Source organism: Oncorhynchus mykiss, chromosome 10, assembly GCF_013265735.2.
Source record: "Oncorhynchus mykiss isolate Arlee chromosome 10, USDA_OmykA_1.1, whole genome shotgun sequence".
Taxonomy (NCBI): Eukaryota; Metazoa; Chordata; class Actinopteri; order Salmoniformes; family Salmonidae; genus Oncorhynchus; species Oncorhynchus mykiss.
The window spans coordinates 25,813,564-25,835,611 of NC_048574.1; the positions used below are offsets into that span (position 1 = coordinate 25,813,564).

The 22,048-nt window shown below is 42.4% G+C and overlaps 1 protein-coding gene across 1 annotated transcript; it reads right to left on the reverse strand.

Moving 5' to 3' along the window:
- Positions 1-67: 67 nt before the first annotated feature.
- mybbp1a (MYB binding protein (P160) 1a) lies at positions 68-21,196 on the reverse strand. The gene is made up of 26 exons (XM_036989949.1): positions 20,933-21,196; positions 20,395-20,490; positions 18,801-18,884; positions 18,596-18,670; positions 16,536-16,643; positions 15,350-15,540; positions 15,068-15,235; positions 14,701-14,818; positions 14,003-14,292; positions 13,811-13,921; positions 11,997-12,122; positions 11,589-11,795; positions 11,397-11,505; positions 11,098-11,185; positions 10,684-10,847; positions 10,408-10,530; positions 7,577-7,708; positions 7,149-7,322; positions 6,773-6,930; positions 3,092-3,311; positions 2,646-2,777; positions 2,450-2,518; positions 2,136-2,249; positions 1,817-1,921; positions 1,593-1,717; positions 68-800 (listed from the first exon to the last, which is right to left on the reverse strand). Exons 1-26 carry the CDS (start codon positions 21,134-21,136, stop codon positions 485-487), a joined length of 3,807 nt encoding a protein of 1,268 aa, XP_036845844.1. The 5' UTR covers positions 21,137-21,196; the 3' UTR covers positions 68-484.
- Positions 21,197-22,048: the final 852 nt, after the last annotated feature.

Sequence of the window (22,048 nt, forward strand, 5' to 3'; positions counted from 1 at the left end):
TCAAAGGCTTGAACACTCCAGAGAACCTAAGGTGTAGGGGGAAGCAAAGATTACAGAGACAATCTAGCACTGTCCACAAACCTCTCGCCATGACTTTATGAAAAGTTACAAAACCAGAGCGTGAGGCCCCATCTCCACATCAGGTGATACAACACATTTAACATATCAATAAAAGCATTACCATGTACCACATTCAATGGGCTTGAGGTCTACTAGCATAATGCCAAAAGGTCAGGATTCACACCATGTCCACTATGCATCTTTTAAAGGCAATGTTCGGGGAGCTCATTCAAGGTAACCGTTGCATGCCTTTTAAATGTGCATAACCTGATTGAATCCTAGCCAATTACATCTTGTTAGGTTAGAGACAATCTAGCACAGGCCATAAACCTCTCACCCTGACCTTATGAAAAATGTATAAACAGAAAAGTTACAAAACCAGAGTTGGGCCCCGTACACACATATACAGTCTAGATAGTTTACTTTATTCTCTGCCTCCCTGCTGCTTCTTTTTCTTCTGTTTGATTGCAGACTGTGTCATCTTGGCCTTCTTGGCCAGCCCCTGTCCAGGTGTCTCTTCTCCTGGCTGTTTCTTATTTTTGTTCCTTTTCTTCTTTCCTTCCTCTGGTTTCCCCAGGGGGACTGTGTTGGCATCTGCTGCCCCTTTCTCAGAGACAGGCAATTGCTTCTTGCGGTTCTTTCTCTTTTTGGTTTCGGGCAGGAATCCTTTCTTCTTCTTGGGAGCGGTCAGCTCAGCCTTGTCCTCCTTGGTTTTCCTGATCTTGTCCCGTTTGGGCTTTCTGTTAAAGATGGCGCCACAAAAACATGGTATTAGAGCAGAGGTTCTCAAAATAAATGTTAGTAATAATAAAAAAATTAATCATGTAGTTTACAATGTATGAGGCTGGTGAGCAACATGGGATATTGGTATCCACAAACGGCAGTTTTAAAGCTTAAATTAGTCCAAGTTCTCTCTGCCTCATGGCAAAATGTGTAGAATTGCATGAAAGTAGCTTAAACTGCAAAATCTTCCCTCCGATGCCAAGAGGCAGGCATTTACAATATTCCTTCCCAGGGCCCGAGACTAGGTTTGTCTGGCCATTCACTGCCGAAGTCATAGTAAAACTCCTTGTATCTCACTCGAGTTGTTCTGAATATGACGGGGTTCCTGATGAATTCGCGGCAGGTAGCCTAGCGGTTAAGAGCGTTGGGTCAGTAACCAAAAGGTCGCTGGTTCGAGGCCAAGAGCAGACTAGGTTAAAAAAATCTGATGTACACCTGAGCAAGCCACTTAACCCTAATTGCTCTTTTAAGACTCTGGATGAGTGTAAAAAGGGGTCCCCTACCCCAAAAAGTTGGAGATCCCCTTGAAGGACAACTAACCAACCTGCTCTATGGGTATACTGCCACTGCAGCTCTTACCAATTATCTGAAATAGTGGAAAGTATCAACATTGCTCACATCCAACAACAAAAAAACCTGTCAAGTAGGCCTCAATGATTATATGTTACTATGAGTATTGTTGGTACATTTAATTCCTTATGATATGGTAGTGTAACTGCAGACAGTGATCGTGTGGCAGAGTTACTCACATGACTCCAAAGTGTTTCATGACAGCCCAGTAGGTGTCCTCCATCTGCCCTGTCTTTTTGAAGCCCAGAACCTCTCTCATGGACTGAAGAACCTTCTTGAGGGGCTCCAGAGTCACAGACAGTTTCTGTAAAAAACACAGGAGACAAAGGTAGGTCAAAGAACCTACAAAAATCCCCCCATGTTAGTAGGACAGGGAAATGTGGTGAAATTAGAGTTGGTTTACCTGCTGGTTGACATTTTTGACCAGGAACAGCCCAAGCTCCAGGGCTTTGACCAACTTCTCCTGGACCACCTTGTTCTTAGCGGTCTCAACTACAGTCTCCAGACTCTGAGGAGAACAACATCCACAACCATATCTGTAACGTCTTCTAAAATCGACAGCCCAGGGAGAGAGGTGATTTATCATCTAAGACAAACCTATAGATTGAACTGCATGAAAAACAATTGCTAGTTGATCTGAGTGTGATGTAGAGATTGATTCCTATGGTTTGCAGTTTCACGTTCTCTAATGTCTAAGCTTGGGTGAGGTGTTTGATGCCTACCGCTGCCACCTGGCCCACCGCCTTCTGAAGCAGCCCTGCCCAGGGGTCGCCCGCCAACAGCTGCTGTACCTCCCTGCTCTGCAGCCCCCGCAGCACCATGGCAGTAGCCTGGCTCTGTGGAACACAAAGTCAAACCCTCAATGTGCAGATGTTATTCTACAGATCAGTGGTATTTACCATCAGGCTGAAAGGATAATTGGCTGGGAAGAGTTAGGTTAGTCATTGTTTTAAAAGTGGAGCTGGTAGAAGTTGACCCATGGTTAGATGCTTATTTTTACTCCTAATTGTTGAGGTGAGGAGCCTGCTAGTCTTACTTGTTGGTGTTCTCTGATTCCTATTGTGATGTGTTCCACTGCAGTCTCCAATAGGTTCACACACAGAACCTACACACAACAGAAGATAATCACGGTTACACCAGCCACAAGAGGAAAATAATTATACATCTTCAAGTGTTTATACAGTCCCTTGAGGGTAGTGTAGATAGAATAAGAGTTGTTGCCGTTGTCTCACAGGGAAGCGGGTGAAGAGGTCGATGAACATCAGACCTGACAGAGGGCTCTTCCTGCGTGTCATGAAGGAGCGCAGAGCCCCTTTAAAGATGTCAGACACCCTCTCCACGTCCACGTTACCCATGAACCTCAACTGCAGCACAAGGAGATTTCAGCATATCAACAGGTTGGTTTTACACAAGAGACACAATAATAGTAAATACTCAGCGTACATTCAGGTTGGTAAAGAGACTATTTTATTTTTATTTATTTTTTACCTTTATTTAACTAGGCAAGTCAGTTAAGAACAAATTCTTATTTTCAATGATGGCCTAGGAACAGTGGGTTAACTGCCTGTTCAGGGGCAGAACGACAGATTTGTACCTTGTCAACTCTGGGATTTGAACCTTTCGGTTACTAGTGCAATGCTCTAACCACTAGGCTGCCCCTAACCACTAGGCTACTTACCTCCTCAGTTGATAGAATTGTCTTGCCGTCTGCGGAGGCCCCGGGCACCCCCCCTCTCAGCACCTTGACCAGGTACAGAGATGCACTGAAGAAGTAGAGTGACACTGAGGAGTCCGAGAGCTTCTGGGCTTTGGTCATGAGTTTCTCCAGCAGGTCGTGGAGCTCCCCCTGTCTGTCACCTACGGTCTTACAGTACTGCTTGGCCCGGCATAGCTGGTTCCTGGGGGAGTAGAGGATAACGTTACTGACTGATCAGTATGGCAGAATAATACTGGAAAACTTGACAGGAATAGCTCAGTCTTCAATGAAGCTGCATCTGACAAGCTGTTCTATATAGGTGCATAAAGAAGTAAAACAAATCCTGGCTTACATCTATTACATAGCTTGGTGCTTTGTGTTAATGAGTTTTAATACCGTTAACACTATTATACATGGCTCTAATGCACTGACATTTGGAAGCACAATAAAAGTATTTGATGAGTGTTTGTTTTAATGACAGGAAATCACTAAAAGTTCATTAATAAACTGTATGAGGGTTCCATGCTCAATCAGGCACAATGTACTCTCATGAGTCACTTGTGAGAGAACTGTTCAGCTGCCCCTTTAAGTTAGAGGTAGTAGTCGTGGCCAAAAGTTTTGAGAATGACAAATATTCATTTTCAAAGTCTGCTGCCTCAGTTTGTATGATGGCAATTTGCATATACTCCAGAATCTTATGAAGAGTGATCAGATGAATTGCAATTCATTGCAAAGTCCCTCTTTGCCATGCAAATGAACTGAATCCCCAAAAACATTTCCACTGCATTTCAGCCCTGCCACAAAAGGACCAGCTGACATGTCAGTGATTCTCTCGTTAACACAGGTGTGAATGTTGACGAGGACAAGGCTGGAGATCCCTCTGTCATGCTGAGAGTTCGAATAACAGACTGGAAGCTTCAAAAGGAGGGTGGTGCTTGGAATCATTGTTCTTCCTCTGTAAACCATGGTTTCCTGCAAGGAAACACATGCCTTCATCATTGCTTTGCACAAAAAGGGCTTCACAGGCAAGGATATTGCTGCCAGTAAGATTGCACCTAAATCAACCACTTATCAGATCATCAAGAACTTCAAGGAGAGCGGTTCAATTGTTGTGAAGGCGGCTTCGGGGCGCCCAAGAAAGTCCAGCAAGCGCCAGGATAGTCTCCTAAAGTTGATTCAGCTGCGGGATCGGGGCACCACCAGTAGAGAGCTTGCTCAGGAATGGCAGCAGGCAGGTGTGAGTGCATCTGCACGCACAGTGAGGCGAAGACTTTTGGAGGATGGCCTAGTGTCAAGAAGGGTAGCAAAGAAGCCACTTTTCTCCAGGAAAAACATCAGGGACAGACTGATATTCTGCAAAAGGTACAGGGATTGGACTGCTGAGGACTGGGGTAAAGTCATTTTCTCTGATGAATCCCCTTTCCGATTGTTTGGGGCATCCGGAAAAAAGCTTGTCCAGACAAGACAAGGTGAGCGCTACCATCAGTCCTGTGTCATGCCAACAGTAAAGCATCCTGAGACCATTCATGTGTTTGGTTGCTTCTCAGCCAAGGGAGTCAGCTCGCTCACAATTTTGCCTAAGAACACAGCCATGAATAAAGAATGGTACCAACACATCCTCAGAGAGCAACTTCTCCCAACCATCCAGGAACAGTTTGGTGACAAACAATGCCTTTTACAGCATGATGAAGCACCTTACCATAACGCAAAAGTGATAACTAAGTGGCTCGGGGATCAAAACATCAATATTTTGGGTCCATGGCCAGGAAACTCCAGACCTTAATCCCATTGAGAACTTGTGGTCAATCCTCAAGAGGCGGGTGGACAAACAAAAAACCACAAATTCTGACAAACTCCAAGCATTGATTATGCAAGAATGGGCTGCCATCAGTCAGGATGTGGCCCAGAAGTTACTTTACAGCATGCCAGGGTGGATTGCAGAGGTCTTGAAAAAGGGTCAACACTGCAAATATTGACTCTTTGCATCAACTTCATGTAATTGTCAATAAAAGCCTTTGACACTTATGAAATGCTTGTAATTATACTTCAGTATTCCATAGTAACATCTGACAAGCAGCAAACTTGGCAGAATTTAATATTTGTGTCATTCTCAAAACTTTTGGCCACGACTGTATATAGGGATGCGGTACTATTTGGGACAAGAGGAGGAATGATTGGAAGCTATGAATCCACTTGTATTGTTCTCTAGCGTATGTTACTGTATCTGTAGCCTTTCAGTCATTGTGCTAACACTAGTTTGCATTGGCTCGCAAAACTACCTTTGACTTCCTGATAGGACATATCTAACATCACACTCTGAACTCTTGTTTGATATCATTTTTTGTATGACGAGTGGGGATGCATTCTGTACTCAGTCAATGATTTTGATATGCAGGATTCATACACATGACTTAACCAAATTTCCATGATCAAAAATTGGAGGCGTCTCCATGTACATATGGCACCCTCAGTAATTACTGGGACAGTGACACGTTGTTTTGGCTCTGTACTCCAGCACTTTGGATGTGAAATGATATAGTGACCATGAGGTTAAAGTGCAGACTCTCAGCTATACATTTTAGGGTATTTTAATCCATATCGGGTGAACAGTTTAGAAATTACAGCACTTTTTGTTCATAGTATTGGGCCAAATTAATTTGTGTATTAAAGTAGTCTAAAGTGTAATATTTAGTCACATTTCTAGCAGGCAATGATTACATCAAACTTGTTGGATGCATTTGTTTTGGTTGTGTTAGACTATTTTGTGCCCAATAGAAATGAATGGTATAATAATAATGTATTGTCATTGGAGTCACTTCAATTGTAAATAAAATATATGATTGTAAACACTTTTATATTAAAAGCACACGCTACCATGACTGATAGTCCTGAAAGAACCGTGAATAAGGATGGAGTGAGAAAGTTAGACGCACAAATATCATACCCACTCAAAAATCCTAATCTCCCCTGTTGTTGCAATGGTGAGACGTTAGCATGTCTGGGGGGTGACATGTGCGCGTCTAACGTTCTCACTTATCGTAGCATTACAAATCCAAAGTGCTGGAGTACAAAGCCGAAACAAAAATGTCACTGTCCCAACAATTACAGAGGGCACTGTATAAAAAAAGTATGCGTAATGTGGTATCGACACAGGGAGGCTGCTCCAAATAATCCAAAGGCAACATCTAATATTTGTTTCTACAATTAAATGTTCATGATTAGATTCACAGCGATTGAACCCAATCCCAACTAATACCATGGTAACGTGAATAGTTAGTTGTGTCAAAAAGAATCATTTAAATTAGTCATATGAAATGTTTAAAAAAGCTAATCAACTTTGTATGGCCTTATTCGCGAGTGTCGGTGGAACGTTTTTTGGAACATCAATACATGCTAAAAATAGCTTAACAGTTAACTAGAGGGTACAATATATGTTTTAATTGGATACCTTGTTAATCTGTTCTCTATCATTTTATAGGCCTTCCTGCTGACGCAATGTCTCTCTGTCCTTGAGCAACGGCCCACTCATCTTGCACTATTGCAGGTGATGTGTGCAAACAGATGCGCTAGTGACATTCTGATCCTGGCTCATATGTTGATTTTATTTGATAAAATATTTAAAAACTGCCTATATAAATTACTAATGGCACCAGCATGCCGTACTTGAATATGTCTGCGGCCTTGCGGAGGAAGTCCTGCTCCTGCTGGTCACTCTCAGAGCTCATGCCGCTCTCGATGACGCTGAGCAGGGGCTCCACCATGCCCAGCACCAGGGGGCTGCTGCCCTGCCTGGCCAGGAACACCTCAACCAGGTCCAGCACCTGGAACACAGCAAAGAACCAGGGTCAGCGCACCATGTACATAGGGGGGACCAGCACCAGAAGAACAAGAGGCAGTGTTAGAAATAGCACTGCTCGCAGCTATTGCAACAGTTATTAGTATGTGCCCTGAAGCCAGCACTAGGAGGAGCATTGGAAACATCACACCTTCCACTCATAGAACTCATCTCTCTATCCAAACAGATGAGACAAAAATAGACCTTGATCTTGAAGTCTCTGACGAGGGTCTTTTCCTTTTTTAGCTTGTCCTTCTCATCCTTCTTAGCCTGCATCTTCTTCTTTTGTTCAAGGAACAGCGCTGCGATGCTGCCGTCCAGCTTCATCATGGCTTCATCGTCCAGTTCGTCATCATCGCTGCCATCCTGTTCTGTGGCCTGTGACGGGCAGGAAGAAAGACCCAATCCAGTTAATGTCTAGAATACCCCGGCGCTGTGTATCAATGTCCTTTCTTTTGAATCCTCCACTTTACTGAATGAGAATTTCAACCTTGAAACCACTAGAAACCTATTCAGAGACTTACTACAAAATGCATTTTTTTTTTTTTTATCAAGGCTAATAACAACCTTAGTTACCAGTAAATACAAACCCAGAGGTAGAACAGAATATCAATGACAGGAAAGACACCTACCAGAGCACCTTGGTTCTGTAGGACCTTCATCAGCTCAATGCGGAAGTTCTGATCCACCTCGCCCCCTTCCTCCATGGCCTCATCTTCACCCTCCTCAGAGTCGTCGTCTGATGCATCCGACTGTTCCTCCTTCTGAGGAAGCAAGTAATACATATATTTAAATATAAACAATCACTCTTATGGGATGCATTTTAAATGAAGGATATATTTAAGCAATTAGGCCCCGGGGGAATATAAACGGATAAGGGTTCTTAGGCACGACGTGGAATGCCTGGATACAGCCCTTAGCCATGGTATATCGGCGATATACTAATATATCCTTCATTTAAAATACATTCCTAAACTATTCTAGAGGGCGACCGATTAATCGGCATGGTCGATAAATTAGGGCCGATTTCAAGTTTTCATAATTGGTAATCAGCATTTTTGGACGACCATTACATTGCAATCCGCGAGGAGACTGAGGCAAGCTGATCACCTGTTACGCGAGTGCAGCATCAAAAGGACCTGGTGGCTGCAACTTATAAAAAAACAATCAATCAACCATGTGTAGTTAACGAGTGATTATGTTATTACTAGCTTGTCCTGCGTTGCACATAATAAATGCGGTGCCTGTTAACCTGTTAGAGCTCTAGGGGCGCTATTTCATTTTTGGATAAAAAACGTTCCCGTTTTAAGCGCGATATTTTGTCACGAAAAGATGCTCGACTATGCATATTCTTGACAGTTTTGGAAAGAAAACACTCTGAAGTTTCAGAATCTGCAAAGATTTTGTCTGTAAGTGCCCCAGAACTCATTCTACAGGCGAAACCAAGATGATGCATCACCCAGGAATTAGCAGAATTTCTGAAGCTCTGTTTTCCATTCTCTCCTTATATGGCTGTGATTGCGCAACGAATGAGCCTACACTTTCTGTCGTTCGCCCAAGGTCTTAGCAGCATTGTGACGTATTTGTAGGCATATCATTGGAAGATTGACCATAAGAGACTACATTTTCCAAGTGTCCGCCTGGTGTCCTGCGTCGAATTCGGTGCGCAATTGCCAGCTGCTTCTACTTTACCATTTGATTCAGGGGAGAAAGCATGTGTCCAAGAACGATGTATCAATGAAGAGATATGTGAAAAACACCTTGATGATTGATTCTAAACAACGTTTGCCATGTTTTCAGTCGATATTATGGAGTTAATTTGGAAAAAAGTTTGCGTTTTGAGGACTGAATTTATGGATTTTTTTTGGTAGCCAAATGTGATGTATAAAACGGAGCTATTTCTAATACACAAGGAATCTTTTTGGAAAAACTGAGCATCTGCTATCTAACTGAGAGTATCCTCATTGAAAACATCAGAAGTTCTTCAAAGGTAAATGATTTTATTTGAAGGCTTTTATGTTTTTGTTAATGTTGCGTGCTGGATGCTAACGCTAATGCTAACGCTAAATGCTAACGCGAAATGCTAACTCTAGCTAGCTACTTTTACACAAATTATTGTTTTCCTATGGTTGAGAAGCATATTTTGAAAATCTGAGATGACAGTGTTGTTTACAAAAGGCTAAGCTTGAGAGATGGCATATTTATTTCATTTCATTTGCGATTTTCATAAATAGTTAACGTTGTGTTATGCTAATGAGCTTGCTGATAGATTTACACAATCCTGGATACAGGGGTTTTTTCATAGCTAAACGTGACGCAGAAAACGGAGCGATTTGTCCTAAACAAATAATCTTTCAGGAAAAACTGAACATTTGCTATCTGAGAGTCTCCTCATTGAAAACATCTGAAGTTCTTCAAAGGTAAATGATTTTTTTGAATGCTTTTCTGTTTTTTTGTGTAAATGTTGCCAGCTGAATGCTAATGCTAAATGCTACGTTAGCCATCAATACTGTTACACAAATGCTTGTTTTGCAATGGTTGAGAAGCATATTTTGAAAATCTGAGATGACAGTGTTGTTAACAAAAGGCTAAGCTTGAGAGCTAGCATATTTATTTCATTTCATTTGCGATTTTCATGAATAGTTAACGTTGCGTTATGGTAATGAGCTTGAGTCTGTATTCACGAACCCGGATCCGGGATGGGGAGATCAGAAAGGTTAATTTATCATAGAATCACAGCCTACTTCAACTTCGCCAAACGGGTGATTTAACAAAAGCGCATTCGCGAAAAAAGCACAATTGTTGCACCAATGTACCTAACCATAAACATCAATGCCTTTCTTAAAATCAATACACAAGTATATATATTTAAACCTGCATATTTAGTGAAAAGAAATTAATGTTAGCAGGCAATATTAACTAGGGAAATTGTGTCACTTCTCTTGCGTTCAGTACAAGCAGAGTCAGTGTATATGCAGCAGTTTGGGCCGCCTGGCTCGTTGTGAACTGTGTGAAGACCATTTCTTCCTAACATTTGCATTATTTAAACCAAATTGAACATGTTTCATTATTTGAGACCAAATTGATTTTATGTATTATATTAAGTTAGAATAAGTGTTCAGTATTGTTGTAATTGTCATTATTACAAATAAATAAATACAAATATTTTTTAAATGTTAAGAACCGTTTTAATTATTTTATTATATAGACTTTTTTTTTTTAAAATCGGACGATTAGACGGTATTATTGGCTTTCTTTGATCCTCCAATGAATCGGTATCGGTGTTGAAAAATCATAATCAGTCGACATCTAAACTAGTCACCAACGTAATTAGAACAGTAAACAAGTAATGTGTCATACCACAGCTTTCAACCAATCAGCATTCAGGGCTCAAACTACCCGGTTCATAATCTTTAGAATACACTTTTGTGGACGTGTACAGGTGTGAAACAACTGATCTGACCTCGATCTCTCCTTCATCCTCCTCTCCTTTCTTTTTAATGTCTTTCTTCTTTATTTTGTCTGAGTCTTGATCATCTGTCACCACGACGGCACTGTCCTCCTCATCTTTATCTGGGTCCAGAACCTAAATACACAATGCCTCTAATTAATGGACATTCCTGTAATATATCCACAAGCACTTTTACAAATCAACTAAAGTTTAACCATCAGTGAACACAATGTAATATATCAAAACTACAGCTCTGCAACAGTAAAGTATTCTTTCGTCTACACTTACATCCAAGATGGCGGTGAGGGCTCTGGCGGTGACGTGGGGACAGATGTTGGAGAAGACAGTCCGGCAGACGTGGCGGATGTGTCTACTGGGCTGGGACAGGAGTGAGAGCAGGATGTCCACTACCACCTCAGCCCAGTGGGGCTCCTCCTCTCCTCCTGCAGAACCTGGATCAATTGAGGACATGTGGTTACAGAGACATCACACCAAGGGCTGCCACATGAAACAGAGGGTGGTATTTATCAAACCTTACAGTCGCTGTAAACCTGTGAAAGAGTATGGAGGGGTACTAGATAGATTGTTTTCATTGTCCAATTTATGGAGGATGAGTACTTCCTTCCCTGTCAGAGATGAAGACCGGGGTGGATTGTAAAGTTTGTTGGCTCTGACACATGGCCTACGGATATGTGGTCTTACCTGTTGCCTTCTTCTTGGACTTCTTTTCTTGGGCTTTCTCCATGCAGTTCTGCAGATCCTGCATCAGGTCCACCAAATCCTCTGGAGCCTTTGCGGTACAAGCAAACACGTATACAGAAATGTGTGGGAAAAGAACAAGGTACAATTATGGATCTATATCTCCATCCATCCATCCATCCATCCATCCATCCATCCATCCATCCATCCATCCATCCATACATACATACATACATAATCTAAAATGTCCATAATACTATAACAATGATTTTTCTTCCCTCATGTGTTAGTTAATTGCTTACCTTGAACAGGTGAATGCCAACCAGCAGGAAGAGTTGTTGGAATGCAGAGGTCTCTGGAGTCTGGCCTTTCTTAGATTTCTTCATTAGAGTCCTTACTGACGCCAGCATACTAGATATCATAACAACAGGTTCACTACTGGCTTACATTTCTTACACCAATCTTTAAATCCCCCATCTCTACATGGTCCATACCTGTCCCAGGTCCGCCTCTGCTCAGGGCTGAAGGGCTGGGTGCTCTGGGCATACTTTGGCTGGTTGAGCAGGGAGTCGGCATACTGCACGAGGCAGTAGATCCACATGGAGCCGTCACCCGTCACACCCTGCACGTGCCTCTGGTTGCGGGCCGCCACCTCGGGGGAGTCGCCCAGCAAAGGCAGGTGGTTCATGTGCTGCAGGAGTCTGAAGGAGTTGGGAGGTTAGAGACGTGTTGATAGGGTGTGTAGAGTAACATAAATTAACTCATGCTGTGGCTTTTCATGAAATTGCCCCTTTAAAACCATTCATGTTTAAAACTTAAGTGACTATTCCAGCCATGCTCTTCATATTTGACTACCCCACAGCTTGTGTTTGTTAAAGTGATAGTGTAATGTGTTATTTCACCCAAAGAAGGAGTTGATGACGACGACTCTGGTCTTCTCATCCAGGGGCACTGACAGAGTGGCTTCTGTCTCAGGTATGTCTGGGGTAGCTTTCTTAGCGTTAAAGAATGCGTGGAAAAAGACAAACCTGGTGCAATGGAGGATAAAACAATGGCTTAGCATCTATTAGGGATGTGCATCTTTCCCTTTCAAGATGATTCGATAAATGGGCTCCGATACGTTTTAGTTTGAAACAATTCAATGCACCAACATTTGTTGCATAAACACATTCATTTTTCAATCTGATGCTGATGGAGCTGGGCTCTCTAAGCCTGATCTGTCTGAGCTGTGTGTGTATATGGTGTCTGTACCATGTAGGCACCTGAGCTGAGCCGTAAGGGAGACTGGGGTATCTACCACCCCACTACCAGAGGGATGTAGCCTGTATTTTGTCTCCCCACTTTAGTTCTGAAATCACCGTCGCCCACTAATTAGCTTGTAATTTTTGCAGATTACAGAAAGTGGTTGCGTTGGTAATGTATCAATATGTATTGTTTACAAATTAGCTATGAACAATGAATATATAGAACAACTTTGGATTTGTGTTGAGATAGCACATTTCAGCAGTAGGCTGAATTAATTGAGGAAAACTCAGAATTTATGAACGGCCTGTTTCGCAATTCACAACATCATTGGTGATCAAAGACAGCCAAGCCAACGTGGTGATGCAGCACCCCTCGTTTGAGGAGAACCCTGGCATAGTGACCATACTACATTTGGATCCGGTTGGGGTCCGCAGACCAATGCACTCGTCTTAACTTCTTTGGGACTGGGGGGCAGTATTGAGTAGCTTGGATGAATAAGGTGCCCAGAGTAAACTGCCTGCTACTCAGGCCCAGAAGCTAGAATATGCATATAATTAGTAGATTTGGATAGAAAACACTCTGAAGTTTCTAAAACTGTTTGAATGATGTCTGTGTATAACAGAACTCATATGGCAGGCAAAACCCCGAGAAAAAAATCCAACCAGGAAGTGGGAAATCTGAGATTTGTAGGTTTTCAAGTCTTTGCCTATCCAATATACAGTGTAAATGGGGTCATATTGCACTTCCTAAGGCTTACACTAGATGTCAGTCTTTAGAACCTTGTTTCAGGCTTCTACTGTGAAGGGGGAGCGAATAAGAGCTGTTTGAACCAGGTGTCTGGCAGAATGCCAGGAGCTAAATCACACATGCGTGGCCGTGAAAGCGAGCTGCGTTCCCTTTAATTTCTAAAGACAAAGGAATTGTCAGATTGGAATATTATTGAAGATTTATGATAAAAACCTCCTAAAGATTGATTATATACATCGTTTGACATGTTTCTACAAACTATAATGGAACTGTTTTGACTTTGTCTGGACTAAGTGAATGCGCCTTGTGAATTTGTGAACTAAACGCGCAAACAAAAAGGAGGTATTTGGACATAAATGATGGACTTTATCAAACAAAACAAACATTTATTGTGGAACTGGGATTCCTGGGAGTGCATTCTGATGAAGATCAAAGGTAAGTGAATATTTATAATGCTATTTCTGAGTTTTGTGACACCTCTGCTTGGTTGAAAAATGGCTGTATGTTTTTCTGTGGCTAGGCGCTGACCTAACATAATTGCACGGTGTGCTTGGTTGTAGTGATATAAATGTTAATATTATTACGTACATCCAACTTGGCACAGGAAAAAGATAACCCTTTGCTGCTACCACAAGTGATACCACCAAGGCATTATTTAAAATCACTTGGAGGAGCAGCAAACAGTCCAGTGACATGATGTTTTCCCTGCAGTGAGATCTCTCACCTAGCTACATCCATCACTAGATCCTCCTCTCTCTTCACCTGGTTGTTCTCCACGATGGAGGTGAGGCGCGGAATGATCCATTTCCTCAGGCGGAATATACAGTTCTCTCTCCTAAGGATAGAGACAGTCAGCAATTCATTAGAAAGGCATATATTAAGTTCTAATGTGACATGCTATAAGGGTTCTACTCACTGGACTCCGCCCTCCTGGTTCTCCTTCTGCCTGCGGGTGCTGAAGTCCAGGCAGCTTTCCAGCTGGGGGTTGAGGAACATGTCTTTGAGCCAGTCCACGTAGCTCTGCAGGGCGGTGGGCCGCAGGTGCTGCACAACCCTCCAAAAGGAGGGCACCACGGGGTAGCCCTGGTTGGTGAGCAGGGAGAAGGCCACCACCACCGCCAGCTGCTTCTCCGGTTCGTCGCAGCCCTGCAGGAAGTCACCCACGTACGTCTCCATCTCGGGGGCAAACTTGAAGCGGTCTGGGAGCTGAGGGGGCGAGGTGAGCGCATGCTTTTATATATTAAAAACTAACTTTTTGGATAAGTGAGCATCTTGCTACACATGGGGCGGCAGGGTAGCCTAGTGGTTAGAGCGTTGGACTAGTAACCGGAAGGTTGCGAGTTCAAACCCCCGAGCTGACAAGGTACAAATCTGTCGTTCTGCCCCTGAACAGGCAGTTAACCCACTGTTCCCAGGCCGTCATTGAAAATAAGAATTTGTTCTTAACTGACTTGCCTGGTTAAATAAAGGTAAAATAAAAAATAAAAAAAAAAATGTTCTGTGACTAACTAAGACGCCTGCAGCATTACTATGCATTTCTATGACCTGGTGCCGTCGTGAGTCAGACATTTGACCTGGTGCCGTCGTGAGTCAGACATTTGATGGGAGACTGACCTGAGCAGAGACCACATGTTCCCCGTAGGCCCTCATCACCTCTCCATTTAGCACCTGTTTCAGCTGGACCAGGGTCAGCAAGGGCAGGGCACTGCCCAGCAGCCGGTAGCTCAGGTAACTGTGGCACAGAGAGAAGACCGCATGTTGGCACAGCAATGGACATTTGCGACAAAGGAAGGAAAACAGGAACATACATTGTGTGTGTGTGGGGGGGGGGTGCTTGCAATAAATTTTAAAGATGACAGGGGAACAATTTAAAATGACAGGGGTCTTGACAACAGAACATAGTTCAATCATCTAATACTCAGGTTCAGGGTCCAAATGTAAGTGGGGAGCAATAGTCTTTTAACCACAGTTCTGTGCTTACTGTGTGGGCCCTGGCTGGTCTTTTAACATTCCCTTGATTATTGTCTCCCTCCAGAAGAGCTCAAAGTTGTCCTCCTTCAGAGAGATCTGCAGCAGGTCCAGAGCCACCGCAGGCAGTAGGCGGTCCTTTTTGACAGAGCGGGCAGCCATCTTCAGTACCTCTGTTAACCTAGGGGAGAGGAAACACAGGTTTTGATTGTACATTTAGTCAAAGTGTGTGTGTGTGTGTGTCACCATGACCATGGAAGAAGAAACCTAGACATAGTGGTAAAAATCTGCTCACTTAGGGATATTGTCCATGGTAATGATTGTGGAGGTGCCCAGCAGCTTCTTCAGCTTCTTGGGCTTGAGCACCTGGGGGAACTTCTGCATGGCCACCAGGAGTAGCTGCAGCTGCTCGGGGGTGCTGAAGGCGGAGGACAGGTCTGTCTGCAGAGCTCCCAGCAACACCTCCTCAAACACCTCCTCTGACGTCTGGAGAAACACAAACAACACCAAGCACAAGTCATATTGACTGCACCCTGTGGATCTTGTCAGGGCCAGTAACTTCTCAGCATGTTCCAGATCAACATTTACCTGCTATGTCATAGTCCACCATTTTAAACCATTGAAGACTACACGCAGAAAAGTCATGCTATTTGAATTTGAGCCATATGACGGCCCATTCAAACACGACGATGCTACCGCTAGTCAAAACTTGTTGAGCACTCGAGCAGTACATGAGTTGATGCCTTTACACACAGCACACGCAAGCTGTCCAGAGAAAAAACAAGTGTCCATCAATCTTTTGTTTACTTAACTAGGCAAGTCAGTTAAGAACAAATTCTTATTTACAATGACGGCCTACCCTGGCCAAACCCCGATGATGCTGGGCCAATTGTGTGCTGCCCTATGGGACTTCCAATCACGGCTGGTTGTGATACAGTCTGGATTCTAACCAGGGTGTCTGTAGTGACTCCTCTAGCACTGAGATACAGTGTCTTAGACCGCTGCGCCACTCAGGAGCCCCAATCTACTGGCTGAGCTTATTTATTTTAGAGAAATAGTGAACAGACTAGCAGTATGCTGGCTACTGTTGATAGTCTGCACAAAGAAAGCTACAAAAAGACACCTGGCATTCGTCTTGGCTAGCCTACTGTAGCCATGACGATATCTCTTTTGGAATGCAGAACGTCTTAAAAGGGGCAGCGTCCTATTTTGGAAAGTAGGAAAAATCTTATCTTATTAACATTTTTTAGAATCAAAAATGTATGCAATTAATACAATTCTAAAGAATGGAGTGATGACTTAGATTGCTAAACAATATTACACAACTTCAGTACCATAATAACCAGATTGCTTATTAATAGCTGAATACAGAGAAAAAGCATTCCAACCTATAGGCCCTGCATGGTCCCAATGCATTTAAAAACTACACCATATTCGGGCCAGTAGATTATTTATGAAGTAGAGCTGGCTGAGTCACTCACCTCAGACAAGATGTCCACCATGGTCTTCCTGGGAAGGTCCCGCAGGTGTTCTCTGTGAAGCGAGAGGCTCTGGAGGAGCTGGACACACTCCAGCACCACCTGCGGCTCCTGTCACACACACAGGTAAGTAAGCATACCAAACACACACTGAAAATTAGAAACAGAGCTAGGTTCCGCAGTAACAATAGATGGACATATCGACTGGGTTGGCTGACTTCACGAAAATGATGCAAGCATGACGAGGCTGGAAGGCGTGCGTTGCTATGATTCTGAATGGTCAGATAGCTAGCAACAATGACAAGAAGCAACAATGACAAGAAACTGCAATGTAGGGAATCAAAGGTGGCTCGTTTCAGCTCATTGTATCTTGCTATTGATACGTCTTGTTTTTAGTTTTTTGGACTGATGTCAGGTCTATGCTAATATGGCTACAATAAAACATTGAGACTAAATATAAATTGAACTAAAATAAAAAGCAACATGAAACAATTAACTATTTTACAGAGTTAGAATTCATATAAGGAAATCAGTCAATTGAAATCAATTCATTAGGCACTAATCTATGGATTTCATATGACAGGGAATACAGATATAATAGATATAACAATCCCCGAGCTGACAAGGTAAAAATATGTTGTTCTGCCCCTCAACAAGGCAGGGCAAGCACACCCACTGTTCCCCAGTAGGCCCTCATTGTAAACAAGATTTGGTCTTAACTTACTTGTCTAGTTAAATAAAAAAATGAAATGCTGTGCAACATCTCCCATTCACATAGAGTTGATCATGCTCTTGATTGTGGCCATTGGAATGTTGTCCCACTCCTCAGTGGCTGTGAGAATTTGCTGGATATTGGCTTTAACTAGGACACGCATTCCAAACATGCTGAATGGGTGACATGTCTGAGTATTGTGGTGGGCCGGGCGCATGCTAGGTAGCCAGTTGTACCTTTTCTGTTGCACATTGGTGCGGCTGGCTACCGGTTTAAGCGAGTGTGTTAAGTAGTACAGCTTGATAGGGTGGTGTTTTGGAGGACACATTCCTCTCGACCTTTGCCTCTCCCTAGCCCGTACGGGAGTTGTAGTGATGGGACAAGACTAACTACCAATTGGATATCTCAAAATTAGGAAGAAAACGGGTTAAATAAATAAATAAAATGTCTGGTGAGGATGCAGGCCATGAATCCCTGGGACATTTTCAACTTCCAGAAATTGTACAGATCATTGCGACATGGGGCCATGCATTATCTTGCTGAAACCTGAGGTGGCGGCTGAGGATGAATGCCACGACAATGGGCCTCAGGATCTTGTCACGGTATCTCTGTGCATTTAAATTGCCATCAATAAAATGCAATTGTGTTTGTTGTCCGTAGCTTACGCCTGCCCATGCAATAACCCCACCGTGGGGCACACTGTTTGCATCAGCAAACCGCTTGCCCCCACGACATCATACACGTGGTCTGCGATTGTAAGGCCAGTTGGACGCATTGCCATATTCTCTAAAACAACGTTAGAGGCGGCTTATGATAAAGAAATGAACATTAGATTATCTGGATACAGCTATGGTGGACATCCCTGATGTCAGCATGGCAAATGCACACTCCCTCAAAACTTAAGACATCCGTGGCTTTGGGTTATGTGATAAAACTGCATATTTTACAGTGACCTTTTATTGTCCACAGCACAGGTGTGCTTCTTGATATGCCACACCCATCAGGTGGATGGATTATCTTGGCAAAGTAGAAATGCTCACTAACAGGGATGTAAACAAATGTGTGCACAACAGAGAAAAATACGCTTTTTATGCAAATGGGACATTTCTGGCATCTTCTATTTCAGCTCATGAAACCAACACTTCACATGTTGCGTTTATATTTTTGTTCAGTGTAGTTTACATGTTGTAAACAGTCTAAGCCAACCCCGTCTGTTTTGCCCCATAGTTCCGCACCCGTCAGTTTTGTTGCTAAACAACCAACCCGTCTATGTGCTCCTCCATTATCTGCACCAAACATGGTATACTAATCTTCTCTGCTAAGCCCTTGGGTTACCTGGTGTCATTCTTACCTTTGGAAGGCGTGTGGACTGAGACAAGGCAAGCACACCAAAGAAGTTCCCAAAAGCAGCATTTCTGATGAGTTTCTGTCAACACAAGATAGAGTATAAAATGGAGATCTTCATTGGCCGATTACATTAAGTTTTGTGTTAGTAAAATGACTAATAAATATTTACCATGGTACACAGCATCTAACTTTAGTCATCACATGCTCACCTTTTTCACTGTCACCAAGTTGTGCTTCTCTTTGATTTGATCAAATGCGGTACGCAGAGATACCTCCTCAAACACGCTCAGGACCTGACAACCAAAACAATGAAAAATAAATTATGCATAAGTCACATCATCTTCTAACATGTTATGTAATAACACCTTAATAACTCATTCGTTAGACATGTACAAAGAGACGCAGGATTTTGCTGAGCCATTAGATGTATAGTAGGGTGGCCACCCACTGCCATGAGTGGGTGAAAACGCACTTTGGTGATAATTTCACTTCCTTATGTTATAAAATAGTTTACCAAGACAAACATGATTGTTCCTGTTCTGAATCGTTCAGGGGGTCTTTTAATTCACCGTATATATATCCATAAAGTCAGATTTTGTAACCTAATACATCCGATAAGCACAGAACTATGTTGACAGAGCAGTGCAGCCTTCTCACTGCAACTTTTGAGGTTTTTACATGTCGTCCTCTTCAATGTTTCCATAGGTTGCAAAAAAAACAACTAAATTAGCATGACACTAGCTGATTTAAATGTAAAAGGATTTGAGAATAAAAGCTTGCTGTATGCTCAGTGCTCCATTGACATTTCACAGATACGCTTGTTTTGTGCAAAATCTTTGAAGAACAGGAAAATTGCTTCAATATGAAAACGGTATACTAAAATACTACATCACGTCTCAAAATCAATATTTATCTTCCCTCTATATTGTTTTATGTCCTGTGGATTCTAGAAGAATGATGAGATCAACAGGTCAGTGAGCCTGTCAGGTAGCCTTCATTCTCACACAGCATCCAGCCTAGCTGACATGGTGCTGTGCAATTTTCCTTATTTTTTCCCCCTCTGGCCTTCATTGACTTAGTCACCCTAATTTTGGCCATCTTACAAGGGTAAAAACTCCAATGGAGTAAAGTACTTTAAGTAAAAGTAAAAGTACTTGAAAGTACTACTTAAGTCGTTTTTGGGGGTATCTACTTTATTTATATATATTTTTGACAACGTTTACATTCCTAAAGGAAATAATCTACTTTTTACTCCATACGTTTTCCCTGACACACAAAAGTACTTGTTACATTTTGAATGCTTTGCAGGACAGAAAATTGTCCAATTCGCACACTTATCAAAAGAACATCCCTGGTCATCCCTACTGCCTCTGATCTGGCGGACTCACCAAACACAAATGTTTTGTTTTTAAATGATGTTGACCCTGGCTATCCACAAATAATTGTTTTAAAAACGAAAAAAATTGTGCCACCTAGTTTGCTTAATATAAATGTACTTAAGTACATTTTATCAATTACATTTACCTTTGATACTTAAGTATTTTTAAAACCAAATACTTTGACTTTTACTCATGTAGTATTTTACTGGGTGACTTTCACTTTTGAGTCATTTTCTATTAATAACATATCTTTACTTTTACTCAAGTATGAGAATTTGGTACTTTCTCACTGAAAAACGCCAATAACTTTGAACGGATTATAATAGCAACATGCGGTTTGGACCATTGGTTTTCTTGTAGGACTATATACACAATTAACATTGTTTTACCCATTTGTCAAAATATGCATTTTTGATTGGATTACCTGTCCCAAAGCCAAACTGAAGCCTGGCCGGGCAGCCTCTCTGGTGTGTGCCAAGCCATCCACCAGTCTCTTCAGAGTGTACTTCAGCTCATCTGACTAGAAAGGAAAGACAAGACCTTATGGCTAAATGTCAAGAAATGGATGGCTCCATAAAGTTAACATAAAATGTACGTGTGGTAGCACCTACCCCTTCCAAAGAGAGTTTGACAACTCAAATTGATAGAATTAGAGTAAGACGCATGCCAGCAATCAAAGCTCACAATTCAACCCACATGGCCATGTGTGAAATAATATTCCTGGGCATCTCCAGTAGTTAGCAACGTTAGCCTCACTAGCTAGCCATACTGCTCAGCGTTTTACAGCTGTACTAATCTGGAAATTGATAACGTTATAGGTTGCTCTAAAGTGCAACACCCACGAATATCATAATGTGACAATGTGCCTAGCTAACTACGGTCGATAGTTTAGCAAAATAAGTAGGCTATGTTAGCTAACTGTTAGCTAGCTAGCAACTGAGAGCAGACCCAAACACACCAACCTTCTCACTCTTCTTCAGATATTGTATGAGATTTTCAATGGCTTTCAGCCGTATATCTTGTTCAGGTTTAGCGATATCCCAGAAGAAGTCCAGGAACTCGCGGTTTTGTTGGAGAATACCCTTTGCATCCTTAATTTTTGGTCGCACTGGTTCATTTTCTATCTCCCCCATATCTAAATGCATCGTAGTGGCCATGCATGCCATGTGACAATTTGGAGAAAAACGTGCATGACCCCAGCATCAAAAAAAAAAAAAAAGTACATCTTCCGGGTTCAAAGGAAGTCCCTTTTCTTCACGAGCCATCCAGCTTTTGTCAGCTCTTTGCTGGTTTACACAGGCATCCCAATTCTGACCGTTTACCCAATTATTGGCAAAATAACTGAGCGGACTGGTCAGAAAGACACATTAGTGGAAATGGATAAGAATTGGGCTGCCTGTGTAAACACAGCCGTTGTAGCCTATACTGTGGTGTATGGTGATAATGGCTACTCAGCATAACATCTTTGAACTCATGCTTCTGCAGCCTAATCTGTAACAGTTGTCATATGAAGCAAAATATACAGTACCAGACAAAAGTTTGGACACACCTACTCATTCAAGGGATTTTCTTTATTTTGACTATTTTCTACATTGTAGAATAATAGTGAAGACATCAAGCTATGAAATAGCACATATGGAATCATGTAGTAACCAAAAGAGTGTTAAACAAATCAAAATATATTTTCTGTTTTAGAGTCTTTAAAGTAGCCACCCTTTGCCTTGATGACAGCTTTGCGCACGCTTGGCATTCTCTCAACCAGCTTCACTTGGAAAGATTTTCCAACAGTCTTGAAGGAGTTCCCACATATGCGGAGCACTTGTTGGCTGCTTTTCCTTCACTCTGCGGTCCAACTCATCCCAAACTATCTCAACTGGGTTGAGGCCGGATGATTGTGGAGGCCAGGTCATCTGATGCAACACTCCATCATTCTCCTTTTTGGTCAAATAGCCCTTACACAGCCTGGAGGTGTGTTTTGGGCATTGTCCTGTTGAAAAACAAATGATAGTCCCACTAAGCGCAAACCAGATGGGATGGTGTATCGCTGCAGAATGCTATGGTAGCCATGCTAGTTAAGT